Raw genomic sequence first — 14,778 nt, forward strand, 5'->3', positions numbered from 1 at the left:
CATATAATGGGACCCCATCATCCCACACAATCTCCTCCATGTATTTGCTTTATATTGGACATTAAATCCTCCTGTGTATACCTTTTTTCTTGATGTTAAATAAATTAATTTATTATTCTGTTATTTAACTGTTGTGTTCTAACAACAGGTAATTTAAATACAAAGTATAATGTGGTATTCAGTTTAAACCACAGAGTTGTACACTCACCATGACAGTGTGATACAACAAAATTATCTGGATATATTATTTATCTGACATTCCCCGCCCTGTATAATCCCATCTATTTGATACTATACAGAGAGATCTGACCATACAAGTTATACTATAAAGGACAGATTAATAATTCTCCGATCTTGCAACCTACTCAATACAGCAACTCATGATAGAGTAATTTTAAACGTTTGTATTGTCCCATCTTTTAATCAGTCCAATAAAAGTTAAATTTTAAACACGGTTTCTTTGCCTCTACAACCAGTCTGGGCGAGAGTGTTAAATGCTAGCACCACTCCTCATAATAAACATAATAATATATTGATACTTAGATATAAGGTATCTGGAGCAACAAGAAACCGAGGAGCTTGCCTTGATAGTGCCCTTGCAATTGTGTGTTTAGTGTTTAATATTCCCATCTGACCTCGTCGAAGGCCTTTTCGGTGTCTAACGACAGGGCCACCATCGGTATATCCAGTCTTCCCAAATGTTTAAGCCCTTAAAGACCAAGGTGTTTCCAAGTTTCCCTAGTTAAAAGACATAAGCAATTTTATCATTTTTGGTTTCAAATGAATTGTCCACTCTCTAGTTAAGTGCACCAATACATATTATACACTGTTCTTTTACGGACAAACAGGCTTTTCTAGTGAATACATGGGAATCTAATACTGAAAATGGGGGGGGGGGGGACATTTTTTTTTTGCAGTATTCTTTATAATAATTTCTACAAAACTAGTATAGCTTAAAAAAATCATTATGTTGTTCTGATTTTAGGAATACCCCATATGTCTATGATTCAAAGTAAATTATAGCAAATATAGACAAAATACTACAAAGATGGAATTATTGATTTAACACTAAAATTTGCTATGATTGGTCTGTAAGCTAAATAGCAGTCACCCAATTCAAAACTGATACCCAAAAGTATTTATTTGTAGAATTTAGACACCCCAGAGTATTTATATAGAGGTAATTTGACACATTATGTTTAACCCTTTTAGAACATAAAATATAGGGGTTAACAAACAATGGCTTGTCATTTTTGATCACATGACCATAGGCCACTTTTGTGCCTCACTGGACACTCCTGAGGAATCCAGTGATTGGCTACTGAGCCTGATACCAGCATGCACTGGTGCATGCTAGTATCTAAGCTCTATTTTAAGTATACAATTACTTTGACTGGCTGTCACAGTGACTGAATACGTAGTAACTGTCATTTTTGACAGTTACTGTATTGCTGCTGGCTAATCTGACACACTGATTGCAGTGTTTATCTTATAAAGGGGGGCATCCCACTGACAGGCATGGGATCACAGGGACACACAGTCCCTGCGATCGCTAGCCTGGGGTGTCCTCCATTACGCTCTTTTTGCATTGCCTCACTCCTGAGGCATGGAGAAATAGTGTGGGCACACCAACAGTGCAGAGAAAGGTGCCCTAACAGCCCAGGGTACAGCACTGGTCCTTAAGGGCTAAATCACCTAAGGCGATGATCGTTAAGGGTTTCTTAAATACGGAAACTTATGTTAATCTATTTATATAGCGTGACATCATAAAATCTAAAATATTTATCTTTAGTACAAGATTATATCATTATCTTTGGTTCTCTGCTTATGTTTAATTAAATCATTAAAGGGACAGAAAACCCAATTTTTTTCTTTCATGATTCAGATAGAGAATACAATTTTAAACAACTTTCCAGTTTACTTCTATTATTTAATTTACTTCCTTCTTTTGTTATCCTTTGCTGAAAAGTTTATCTAGGCAAGGTCAGGAGCAGCAAAGAACCTAGGTTCTAGCTGCTGATTGGTGGCTGCATATAAATACCGATTGTCATTGGCTCACCCATTTCTTCATTTAGAAACCAGTAGTGCATTGTTGCTCCTTCAAAATTTTTTACCAAGTAACAAATTAGATAATAGAAGTAAATTAGAAAGTTGTTTAAAATTGTATTCTCTATCATGAACGGAAATATTTGGGTTTCATGTCCCTTTAAAGGGACAGTCTAGTTTCATATTAAACTTTCATGATTCAGATAGGGCATGCAATTTTAAATAACTTTCCAATTGACTTTTATTATTAAATGTGCTTTGTTCCCTTGGTGGTATTTTTGAAAAGCTAACCCTTGGTAAGCTCAAACTAATTTCTAAACCGTTGAAAACTGCCCCTTAGCTCAGAGCATTTGTAAAAAATTTCACAGTTAGACAGTACTAGTTCATGTGTGTCATATAGATAACATTGTGCTCACTCCCGTGGAGTTATTTAGGAGTCTGCACTGATTGGCTAAACTGCATGCCTGTCAAAAGCACTGTGATAAGGGGGCAGTCTGCAGAGGCTTAGATACAAGGTAATCACAGAGGTAAAGCATATATTAATATAACTCTGTTGGTTATGCAAAACTGGGGAATGGGTAATAAAGGGATTATCTATCTTTTTTTAAAAAAAATTTTTTGGTGTAGACTGTCCCTTTAAGTATGGAAGGAGCGTACCCAGAGAGCTCTGCTCCCGGCCCAGTCCCTCCAGTCTAGGCTAACACTAAAAGTCAATTCTTCCATCTCGGTCAGGTGTGGGAGTTCCTACAAAAGCTGCCCTTCACTCTGGGCTGAGTTATTGCCTTACAACCTTGCTCCTGGTACCTGAAAGTGAAAGCATATTTACCTGATACCTGTGTATGCTCACCTTGTTGCAGAGAGTCAAGCATACTTACCTTGTACCTGCATATGCTCACCTTGTTCCAGAGACCAAGCGTGCTTACCTTGTACCTGTTTATGGTCACCTTGCTCCAGAGATCAATCATGCTTACCTTGTACCTGTGTATGCTCACCTTGTTCCAGAGACCAACAATATTTGCCTTCCTTAAAGTCACTGGGTATCCTGTGCCTGCTGAGAAACCTGTGTCTACTATACCAGTGACATCCTTCCTCAAACCAGCTGTACCTCTCTGGTATCCCGTGACAGTCTCACCAACAGTACCCGCTGGGTATCCTGTGCCTGCTGAGAATCCTGTGCTTCCTATACCAGTGACAGCTTTCCTGAAACCAGTCGTGCCTGCTGTACCTATCTGGTATCCCATAATATTCTCACCAACAGTACCCGCTGGGTATCCTGTGCCTGCTGAGTATCCTGTTCCTGCTTCCCTCTTACCAGCTGTGCCTGCTGTACCTACCAGGTACTCTGTGATAACCTCACCCTTTACTGCACAATTCAAGCACCAGTGTCCATTGGACTTTGTTGTTCTGCATTGGACCTATGTTCAAACTTGCTGTTTCTGTGATCTAGCAATTAATTGTTCTTTTGCTTATCAATCAGTAAAGCTTTTAAAAATACTTTCATTGTTCTGTGTATCTGTTCCTGCATTTTGATTTCCACACACCCTGACCCCCTCGCATCGAGTATGCTATATGTAGAAATTATTGGTACAATTATTAGATATTGTACTATTTAAAATGTATTAGTAATCTAGACATAAAAGGTTTATTTGGAAGCTACCATGCTTGAAATTACAAGTTGTAAGTTAGGATTAAACAATGATCTCCTCAAAGTTTATTTATTAATGATTTACATTGTTCTCGTTATAATTGAATTAGACTAGCAGCAGAGAGTTTTGATATATAATTGTATCACTGTATGTGAAGACGGTGTTACTTTAATAAATGTGTATTTATGGAATAGAGGACCATTGCTTCCTATAGCAGTGACCAAGTAACACCTTTTTGGTGTTTTTATACTACAACAATACATTTTGAAGTTAAAATATTTGGAACCCCTGAGCCTGCTGTGGTTGTGTGCCGTGTTGCGGGAACTATTTGTGTTGTACCCTTTGTGTGCCCCCCCCTGCAAAAGAGGAATCAAAGTATACATAAAGTGTATGAATGTGCCTATGTTGACGTATAAAACATTAGGTAATAACTGTAATGCTATAAGCTAAATGGTGACTTTCTGTGTGTCATGTCACTGCCGGCATTGGTTATATTGTTCTAGAGTTAGTGTAAAATTACAATTACTAATTTAATGCCTGTTAATAAACACATTTTAATTGTTTAATAAAAATATACAACCAAAATGTGTAACATGTTTTACCACCTTTTTTTATTTTTATAATTGTTACACAACCCAAAAGTAGAAGATGCACCCAACATTCAGCTATATGTGTAGTGATAAAAAGAGTGCTAACCCCTCAAAAGTGATACAGAATGGGAAAAGGTGAAAAGGTTGTTATAAAATAAGGTGAATTGAATATCACTATTCAAACTCTCACTTTATTAAACAGAAAAAAGACACAATATGGGCCCTATTTATTATGGTGCGAGCGGACATGATCCGATATAGCGGATCATGTCCGCTGCACATCGATAAATGCAGACAGCATACGCTTTCGGCATTTATCATTGCACTAGCAGTTCTGGTGAACTGCTGGTGCAATACCACCCCCTGCAGATTCGTGGCCAATCGGCCACTAGCTGGGGGTGTCAATCAACCCAATCGTATTCGATCGGGTTGATTTCTGTCGATTTCTGTCCGCCGCCTCAGAGCAGGCAGACAGGTTATGGAACAGCGGAGCTTGATAAATAGGCCTCTATGGGTTAAAATCACTTAAACAGCTGCAATGGAGTTACCGGTGGGAAAATATTAGATACTGAGAGGTAGATCAATGTGTGTAATACCACTGGTAGGTTGTAACTGAATTCAAATTAAGATCTGATGCTAAAGTTATATGATTACTATCAATGTGAATACCGTATTGTTCAAACACCAACAAGAACAATCATTCAGAATCCTAACTGATCTTAACTCAACTAAACTCCTTCTAAACTCCCTTTATTTAATTGTAGTGTAGTGTTAGGTGTTATTGTAACTTAGGTTAGGTTTTATTTTACAGGTAAATTTGTATTTATTTTAGCTAGGTAGTTATTAAATAGTTAATAACTATTTAGTAACTATTCTACCTAGTTAAAATAAATACAAACTTGCCTGTAAAATAAAAATAAACCCTAAGCTAGATACAATGTAACTATTAGTTATATTGTAGCTATCTTAGGGTTTATTTTATAGGTAAGTATTTAGTTTTAAATAGGTATTATTTAGTTAATGATAGTAATTTTATTTAGATTTATTTAAATTATATTTAAGTTAGGAGGTGTTAGGGTTAGACTTAGATTTAGGGGTTAATACATTTAATATAGTGGCGCGATGTTGAGGCGGCAGATTAGGGGTTAATAAATGTAGGTAGGTGGCGGCGATGTTGGGGGCAGCAGATTAGGGGTTAATAAATATAATATAGGTTGCGGAGATGTCCGGAGCGAAAGATTAGGGGTTAATAAGTATAATGTAGGTGGCGGCGATGTTAGGGGCGGCAGATTAGGGGTTAATAATATTTAACTAGTGTTTGCGAGGCGGGAGTGCGGCAGTTTAGGGTTTAATATGTTTATTCTAGTGGTGGCGATGTCCGTAGTGGCAGATTAGGGGTTAAAAATGTTATAGTGTTTGCGATGCGTGAGGGCCTCGGTTTAGGGGTTAATAGGTAGTTTATGGGTGTTAGTGTACTTTTTAGCACTTTAGTTATGAGTTTTATGCTACGGCGTTGTAGTGTAAAACTCATAACTACTGGCTTTAGAATGCGTTAGGAATCTTGGAGGTAGAGGGTGTACCGCTCACTTTTTGGCCTCCCAGGACCGACTCGTAATACCGGCGCTATGGAAGTCCCATAGAAAAAAGGGTTTACGTAAGTCGGTTTGCGGTAAGGCTAAAAAAGTGTGCGGTGCCCCTAAACCTGCAAGACTCGTAATAGTAGCAGTAGTGAAAAAGCAGCGTTAGGACCTGATAATGCTGCTTTTTCACTTTAACGCAAAACTCGTAATCTAGCTGATAGTTTTTTCCATATTTTGTTTTGTTTAGTGGAGTTCAAATCAGTCTAAGGAATATGACTACTTTTGTATTTGTCAAAATATATTATATATGGATTGAAGCAAATGTTGCTTGTTTGTACTTTATTATAGTGTTGGCGATGTCGGCCAGTGACAGCGTTGTCTCTCTTATTTTAACTAGCTTACTCTGTCTGTCTGGATATAATGCTCTAAGTGTGGTTGATTTTTATTTAAAATGCTGTATGTGTGATCACTCACTCTGGCTACTATTTTGAGATCTTTCGCAGCACTCCTAATCACAGGAAAGATAACTTTAAAATAACTCCCGCTATAAAAGGAGTTTAGTTAAGTTAAGATCAGTTAGTATTCTGAATAATTGTTCTTGTTGGTGTTTGAACGATACTGTATTCACATTGATCATAATCATATAACTATACCATCAGATCTTAATTCGAATCCAATTACAACCTATCAGTGGTATTACCCACAGCGATCTACCTCTCAGTATCTAATATTTTCCCACTGGTAACTTCATGGCAGCTGAGTTTAAGTGTTTTTAACCCATAGTGTGTCTTTTTTCTGTTTAATAAAGTGAGAGTTATATGATATTCAATTCATCTCCACCTAGATTACGAGTTTTGCGTTACGGCTTTTAACTCTGAAAAAATGGCAATTTCAACGTAAAAGCAGTAACGCAGCTATTGCGAGTCGTGTCGGTATAGCTATAACGCAAGCATTTTAGCCTGTAACGCAACATCCATTCCACACTCAAAAATATGACGTTTTTTCGTGGGATTTTCATAGCCCTGGTATTGCAGGTTGTACGGTGAGGCTAAAAAACTTGCCTTACAGCCTATACCGACACGATCCATATAGCCATCTGAGAGCAGTAGTTATGAGTTTTGCACCACAAAAATGTTTCACAAAACTCATAACTAAAGTGATACAAAGTACACTAACACCCATAAACTACCTATTACCCTTAAACCACCGCCCTCCCGCATCGCAAACACTATTTAAAACTTATTAACAGCCAATAGGATTTTAGAAGCTCTCATCCAAATAGGAATGCAAGGTACGCCATTTTGAAATGGGTACCTTGCATTGAAGCTTCAGTGTACAGCGGAGACCGTATGAAGAGGACGCTCTGCGCTGGATGTCTTTGCCCCTCCGCGCTGCCGGGATGAAGACAGAAAACGCCCCCGCGATGGATGAAGATGTCGCCGCCTGGATGAAGACTTCTCGCCACCTGGATGTTCGGACTTCAGCAACCGTGAATAGATATTCTGGGGTTAGTATTAGGTATTTTTTGGGGTGCTTTTTTCAGATTAGGGTTTGGGCTATTGAAAAAAGAGCTAAATGCCCTTTTAAGGGCAATGAAAAAGAGCTGAATGCTCTTTTTTTTTTAGAGTTAGTTTTTTTTTATTTGGGTGAGTTGGTTGGGTGGTGGGTTTTACTGTTGGGGGGACTATTAAGGGCTATTTAAGGGCTATTGGTAGTTTATTGTATGCTGGGGGGGTTATTTTGGGGGGAGTTTTTTTTTATAGGGCTATTAGATTAGGTGTAATTGTTTTTATTTTTTATAATTTAGTTTATTATTTTTTGTAAGCTTAGTGTTTTTTATTTTTTGTAATTTAGTGTTTATTATTTTTTGTAATTTTATATTTTTTGTAGTGTTATTTTTTTTTAATTTCTAATTTAGATTTTTTAATTGGTAGTATTTTTTTATTTTATTAGAATAGTTATGTTAGGTTAATTTATAGTTTAATGTTAGGTTTATTTTTATTTCACATGTAAGTTTTTATTTATTTAAATATAGTTATATTGTAAATTTAATTTAAAGTTAGGGGGTGTTAGGTTTAGGGGTTAATAGTTTAATTTAGTGTTTTGCAATGTGTGGGGCTGGCGGTTTAGGGGTTATTAGGTTTATTTAGTTGCAGAGATGTGGGAGGCCGGAGGTTTAGGGGTTAATATCTTTATTATAGTGTTGGCGATGTCGGGGAGCGGCGGAATAGGGGTTAAGAACTTTTATTAGTGGCAGCAATGTCGGGAGCGGCAGATTAGGGGTTAATAATTTTATTTAGGTGCCGGCGATGTCGGGGGCAGCAGATTAGGGGTGTTTAGACTTGGGGTTTATGTTAGGTTTAAATGTAACTTTTTTTCCCCATAGACATCAATGGGGTTGCGTTACGGAGAATTTTCATTCTGCGATCGCAGGTGTTAGGTTTTTTTCTGACACTCTCTCCCTATTGATGTCATTGAGGGAAAGCGTGCATGACCACGTCAAAGCAGCCCTTGGCTTTTTTTTTTGTATTCAATATTTTTAATAAACATTTTATAGAAACAATAAATCATTGTGCGGTATGGCGCTTAAAGGGACACTGTACCCAAAAATTTAATTTTAAGCAAATTTCGAATTTACTCCTATTATCAAATTTTCTTCATTCTCTTGGTATCTTTATTTGAAATGCAAGAATGTAAGTTTAGATGCCGCCCCATTTTTGGTGAACAACCTAGGTTGTCCTTGCTGATTGGTGGATAAATTCATCCACCAATAAAAAAGTGCTGTCCAGAGTACTGAAACCAAAAAAAAGCTTAGATGCCTTCTTTTTCAAATCATGATAGCAAGAGAACGAAGAAAAATTGATAATAGGAGTAAATTAGAAAGTTGCTTAAAATTGCATGCTCTTTCTGAATTACAAAAAAAAAAAATTGGGTTCAGTGTCCCTTTAACGCCACCATATCGCACGCACAAGGAGGCTTTTCATTCACTCGTAATGGCAGCGCTATGGAGGGTGAAATAACGCAACTTTTTTGGTGTTAGTTCCGCACCCTGTTCAGCGCAAAATTTGTAATCTAGGTGCTTGATTTTATAACAACCTTTTCACCTTTTCCCATTCTATATCACTTTTGAGGGGTTAGCACTCTTTTTGTTGCTGCCATTTTGAAACTCATTTTTAGATGAGTCTTCTTAGTGCAACCACCGCCCTTATAGGTGCATAAAGTGATTTTGCATAATAATTGCACCTGTAGTATTACTATAAAAAACGTGAAGAACAAAAATGGCTGGATAAAAAAAAAAAAATTACAGTAATTTAGATAATATACTTTACAGATTTCCTTATTACAGTATTATGTAAACATTTTCACACATGCTTATCCAGTAACTGCATGGTTACAGTCTATCAGCAGCTAGCACATATTATGTGTGTAATTACTGTGTATCTCAGGACACAGGATAACTGGACAATCAGTTCACTGAGTGGTCACATCTTATTCAGGAGCTCCATGGAAAGGATCAACTGTTTTTGGATTTAACTTCTGGTTCTTCTTTATCACAGGATAGAAACTTTAATGAATTGATCACCATGTAGCGTGAAAATATAAGATACAGGTGGCGAAACCAGAGAAGTTGGCTTTGGTGGCATGCCATGGCATCCTAAGGAAAACAAACACAGAATTACAACAAGGAAGTTGTCTTGTACAACACTTTCAAAAAACATTAACAGTCTTTTTTACACAAGTTACTTAAAGATATTGAGTAACATGCTTCTGCAACTTCAAGCAGTTGTCTTAACTATCTATATTCTTATATCAATCATGATGTTAATCAAGTTGTCATCCTTCCGCGGAAAATCTAAAACAAACAATCAGTGAAACTTGAAACCAGAAACTTTGATTCATTCTGATAATACCTGCTAAGAATGTAACCAGATGCTTATTTGTTGGCCTTTCCCAGTATATGTATGTATATATAGATAGATAGAGAAATCATTGAATTCTTACTGTACACATGAAGCAGAACCATATTAGAGAGACTCTGAAGTAGGAAGAAACTCCTCCCAAAAATCTAAGGAAGCAGATACCACCCCCACAAATATTCATATTAATTTCAAGCAAGAAACTATATTCAGAGGGAGAGAGAAAATATAGAGTTTAAAAGGACTTAGTAAGCATGGTCTGCAACAACTTCATACCTAAAACTGCTTGTGTTGATGTATACATATTAAACTAGGGGCATTTAGTAAAAGTAAACATGGACGATTGTGAAGCTGTATTGCATAGTTGCATAGAAACTTTTTGGGTTGCCCCTTTAAAAGCTCAAACATCATCCTCAAGTATAAGGAAAAGCCTCATGGACAGAATGCAAAAAACACAATCTCAGAATTAATGAGTAGAAATCAAATTAACCATAAACACTGCCTTATCTTGATGAAAAATCAGACAACAAAGAGCAAAAAGAAGAGTTCCTAACTCATGAATCATGCTTGGCTGTAATCAAAGGCCCTGCAAAGCCATTTTTAAAAGTTACCGATTTTAAACACATCTTTCACAAAAAGTTCAAAAAAGTAATGCTAAGATGTGAAACTAAATTTAGATACCAGGGATTAATGGATCTTTAAAGCTCCGGGGATAAAATCTCATCTTGGTTTCAAATAATGTCATAGCATCAAGAAGAAGACAATTTACTGGAAAATGATAGTAGAGAAATTCAAACTGTTAGAGAAATAAAGTCTACATCCATGCTATTTTGAAGAAATTCCAAATTCTGTGGAACAAATACAAAACTTCAAGGGACAATCTCATCCTCAAACTACTTGCCAAAACGACTCAAACCTTGTAGGATTCCTTAGTTTTTACAGTTATATATATATATATATATATATATATATACACACACACACACAAAACTTTGAGAACTAAGAACCAGTGCAATCATTTTTGGCTCCAGGTATTGGGATGGATATTGGGACAGAAGAAACATAATTTATGCTTACCTGATAAATTCCTTTCTCCTGTAGTGTAGTCAGTCCACGGGTCATCCATTACTTATGGGATTATATCTCCTCCCTAACAGGACGTGCAAGAGGATCACCCAAGCAGAGCTGCCATATAGCTCCTCCCCTCTACGTCATACCCAGTCATTCGACCGAAACCAAACGAGAAAGGAGAAACTATAGGGTGCAGTGGTGACTGGAGTTTAATTTAAAATTTAGACCTACCGTAAAAACAGGGCGGGCCGTGGACTGACTACACTACAGGAGAAAGGAATTTATCAGGTAAGCATAAATTATGTTTTCTCCTGTTAAGTGTAGTCAGTCCACGGGTCATCCATTACTTATGGGATACCAATACCAAAGCTAAAAGTACACGGATGACGGGAGGGACAGGCAGGACCTTTACACGGAAGGAACCACTGCCTGAAGAACCTTTCTCCCAAAAACAGCCTCCGAAGAAGCAAAAGTGTCAAATTTGTAAAATTTTGAAAAGGTGTGAAGTGAAGACCAAGTTGCAGCCTTGCAAATCTGTTCAACAGAGGCCTCATTTTTAAAGGCCCAAGTGGAAGCCACAGCTCTGGTAGAATGAGCTGTAATTCTTTCAGGAGGCTGCTGTCCAGCAGTCTCATAGGCTAAACGTATTATGCTACGAAGCCAGAAGGAGAGAGAGGTAGCCGAAGCCTTTTGACCTCTCCTCTGTCCAGAATAAACGACAAACAGGGAAGAAGTTTGTCAAAAATCTTTAGTTGCGGGGCGGAGCCAACTCTCACAGAGGAAAGACGTGTTACTGCAGAGCTCCGGAGACCTGATTATTAACATCATTATCTATAGTGTTTTAGGAGCTTCTATATCCTGAATACCAAGCTCTCAGGATGGGGGAACCCTCCGCATACCTAATCTCTATTTTGGAAGGACTGATTGACAAAGCCAACTATCATTTTAGCAGTTTAAGAGCCAGCATTGTGGAACTCCGCAGCCAAGATGGCGCTGATCACCTACCCAGTCCTGACACCCACGTGGCTGACTCTTTGTCTACAACACACTCTCCTGAGCCACCGCAAGAAAAGCATCTCAGTCGAGGTCCAACCACAATCTCACCCGGCAACAATCTGTCACAGGCATGCCCAGCTGAAACGGTCCAAACAGGGGCCGCTGTGTCTGAGTCAGCGGAATATCTACAGATCGTGAAACAACAGCGCTCCCTGCTCTTTATACCTCCTTCCTCAAGTTGGCAAATACCGCCTACACCTAACATCCTTAGGGCTACAGACGGCGCAGAGAAATATCGCGGGCAGATGGGAGAGACCCTACGCTCACCGCTTGAGAAGTCCTGGGACAGAGGTGAGGTTTGGCCGGAGGCCACTTGCCCCTGCATCTGCTCCGCAGCTCTTAACTTGGGGGTCCGCGGACTGTCTGCCCATCTAATGCCGCATAAAGGTAATTCAGGATTACACCGCTCTCTTCCTACACTGATTGCTCAGGACTTAGCTCTATCTGGGGCCCATAGATCGGATGCCATACATCACATCGATGTACTGAAAGGCCATTTTGACCCGGGAGGCTGCTCTCAGGACATTCTGGAAAGGAAACTGCGATCTATCTAAACTTTCCCTATCTCACATTTGTTTCAGAAATACGTGCTTACACTGTGATACGATGGTATGTGAACTTATGCAAACTGGCAGGACTTTTACATTCATATATATTTCTGGGCCGTAAAGTCAGACCCTCTCCCCTTACCCAGACCGGTCCTGACCAACTATATAGAAGAGGCATCGGTTAAGGTTATATTTATTCATACTCCAGAACTTACTACCCAGCGTGGTAAGGCCCCGCGCTGAGGAGATCATTCTGGCAACTAGCCCACTCTACAGGACTATCCTTCTCCACCTTTTTACACTACTTAGCCCTCCTATACATCAGGATTGCAATCCTGGGACCTGCCACGTTTATGTTCAGTTATGTTTGTTCTCTAGTTACAATATGGGAATGAGATGCATGGCGCTTTAGCACAGTTATATGTAATTCGAGCATGCTAGCTCTGCCACTCATCATTGCAACTTATCTCATAGTATGCGCAAGTATGTTTTCAGCATTCCTATATATTTTGTATGAGACTTACAATGTATAAGTTATGTTTGTCACTATGATCGCTGTTATATTGTGTGTTAATGCTTAAACTCACTACAATCCACCCTAATTATTATTAGATATATTATGTTTTCACTTGTGTTGTGTAAGTTTACATTTACGTGGCATTAGGGGTTATTTGTGTATTTATCCCTTGTAGAACTGTATAGCTAGCTAAAATCCTTATGCATGTCCTGTTGTGTGATAGCTATATATTTGTTCAAGCTTTCCTACCACAATGTACAAATGTAATGATGTTTGATTTCTTACTTACTATGGTCTTGAAACCTGTGTCCATACAACATTGCAAGCTCATAATTTAGACTGCCTTATCTCGTCTTATACTTTATGTCTTCACTTATGGTGTGTATGCTTGCATTTATGTGACATTAGGGATTATTTGTGCACTTATCCTTTGTAGAACTGTATAGCTAGCTAAAATCCTCCTAGACTACAGACAGCTAGCCCACTTTTCCTTACCAGCTAGTCATGCTACATGTTTAAAGTGTCTATTTCCTAGCTTCATGACCGAGTCTGGGATCAATTTACTATAGAGCTCGCTATATGTGTATATTTGGTACACGTGGTTTCACTTTAACTTTGCTCTTATGCTACTTCCCACTGGCAATATTTGAAATCCTTATATAGATATCTAGTCATTACTAATTTATAAATTCAATTTTAATATCTTGAATTTTTCTGAGAACGCACACTGCTAATCCTTGATCTGATATATTATATTGCGTTGGATGCAGCACCTATTTCGCTTCATCGGCTATATGATAGAAATATGTACGCTTCTTACTGAAGGCTCAACATAGCATTATGACCACTTAAACCGCTAGCAACACTCTATAGACAGTTATCTCCTGCTCTGCCTTTTAGATCTTGCTAACTCCATAACATAAACCCAGCCTACCTTAAACATATATTTTAGAATGCCATATTGCAGATTTGCTGCCCCAGAGCACTAGATTTGTCTAAAACTACCTCCATATCCTGCTCTCTGGGCTACGATGCTGGTATATTAAATATTGACATCTTTTTGTTTACTCCTAGATGAGCATAACCTTTATCTTCCTACTGCAATGCTCCTGGAATCATCAGTGAGCTGACATGGATATGGCTACTTGAACCTTAGTTGAATTTTTATAGCTTAATACTACATACACTGTCAATACAGGAGTTTATATAATACATCCAGTTAGTTCACGCATGGAAATTGGATTAGGTGTATAGACAGATCTTAACACTAATTATTTCTTCCACCCAAGTTTATTTTAATGAGCATTTAGAAATTTACATAGGACCCCAGTCAACCCATTTATTTTAATCTAGCTGTCACTTATAAGGCCTAGGATTTCCTTACTTGTAATGCCTCTAATCATAGTTTAAGACTACATATATATCATCCCTAGTTTCTCTATGGTCATTCCCATATTATTAATACACATCATTGGCTCTGGTGGGGCCTCTCTCCTCCCTTTCCCGCCGGTACTTGTTGCCTGCGGGTCATATCCCTCCTCCTTTTTCCTACTCTGCCTATAGGTGGCACTCCCCTAGGAGAGGGGCTCACCCTGTGATCTCCTAGGCCCCAAATATTATCTCCCTCCCCCCCAAGACAAACATTACATGTCCAGTAGCTGTCTCACTCATTCCACGCCCCACCCTAAAATACATAAATCCACCTTACTGTTACTATAGATACTGCCGGGCCGTGTTAACTGGGAAGGCACGGCTAGGCATAACTTTGAGTTTGGTCTGAGATTTATCAGCATGGGCTAACAGTATG

The 14,778-nt window shown here is 38.3% G+C and overlaps 1 protein-coding gene across 1 annotated transcript in view; it reads right to left on the bottom strand.

Annotated features, from left to right (window-relative positions):
* Positions 1–4,281: 4,281 nt before the first annotated feature.
* Positions 4,282–14,778, bottom strand: part of PIGL (phosphatidylinositol glycan anchor biosynthesis class L) — a 420,271-nt gene continuing 409,774 nt past the window's right edge. Inside the window, exon 7 of the mRNA XM_053706111.1 lies at positions 4,282–9,517. Coding sequence (XP_053562086.1) covers positions 9,377–9,517 — 141 coding nt within the window. The 3' untranslated portion in view covers positions 4,282–9,376. The remainder of the gene's footprint in view (positions 9,518–14,778) is intronic.

The sequence above is a fragment of the Bombina bombina genome, chromosome 3 (assembly GCF_027579735.1).
Source record: "Bombina bombina isolate aBomBom1 chromosome 3, aBomBom1.pri, whole genome shotgun sequence".
Taxonomy (NCBI): Eukaryota; Metazoa; Chordata; class Amphibia; order Anura; family Bombinatoridae; genus Bombina; species Bombina bombina.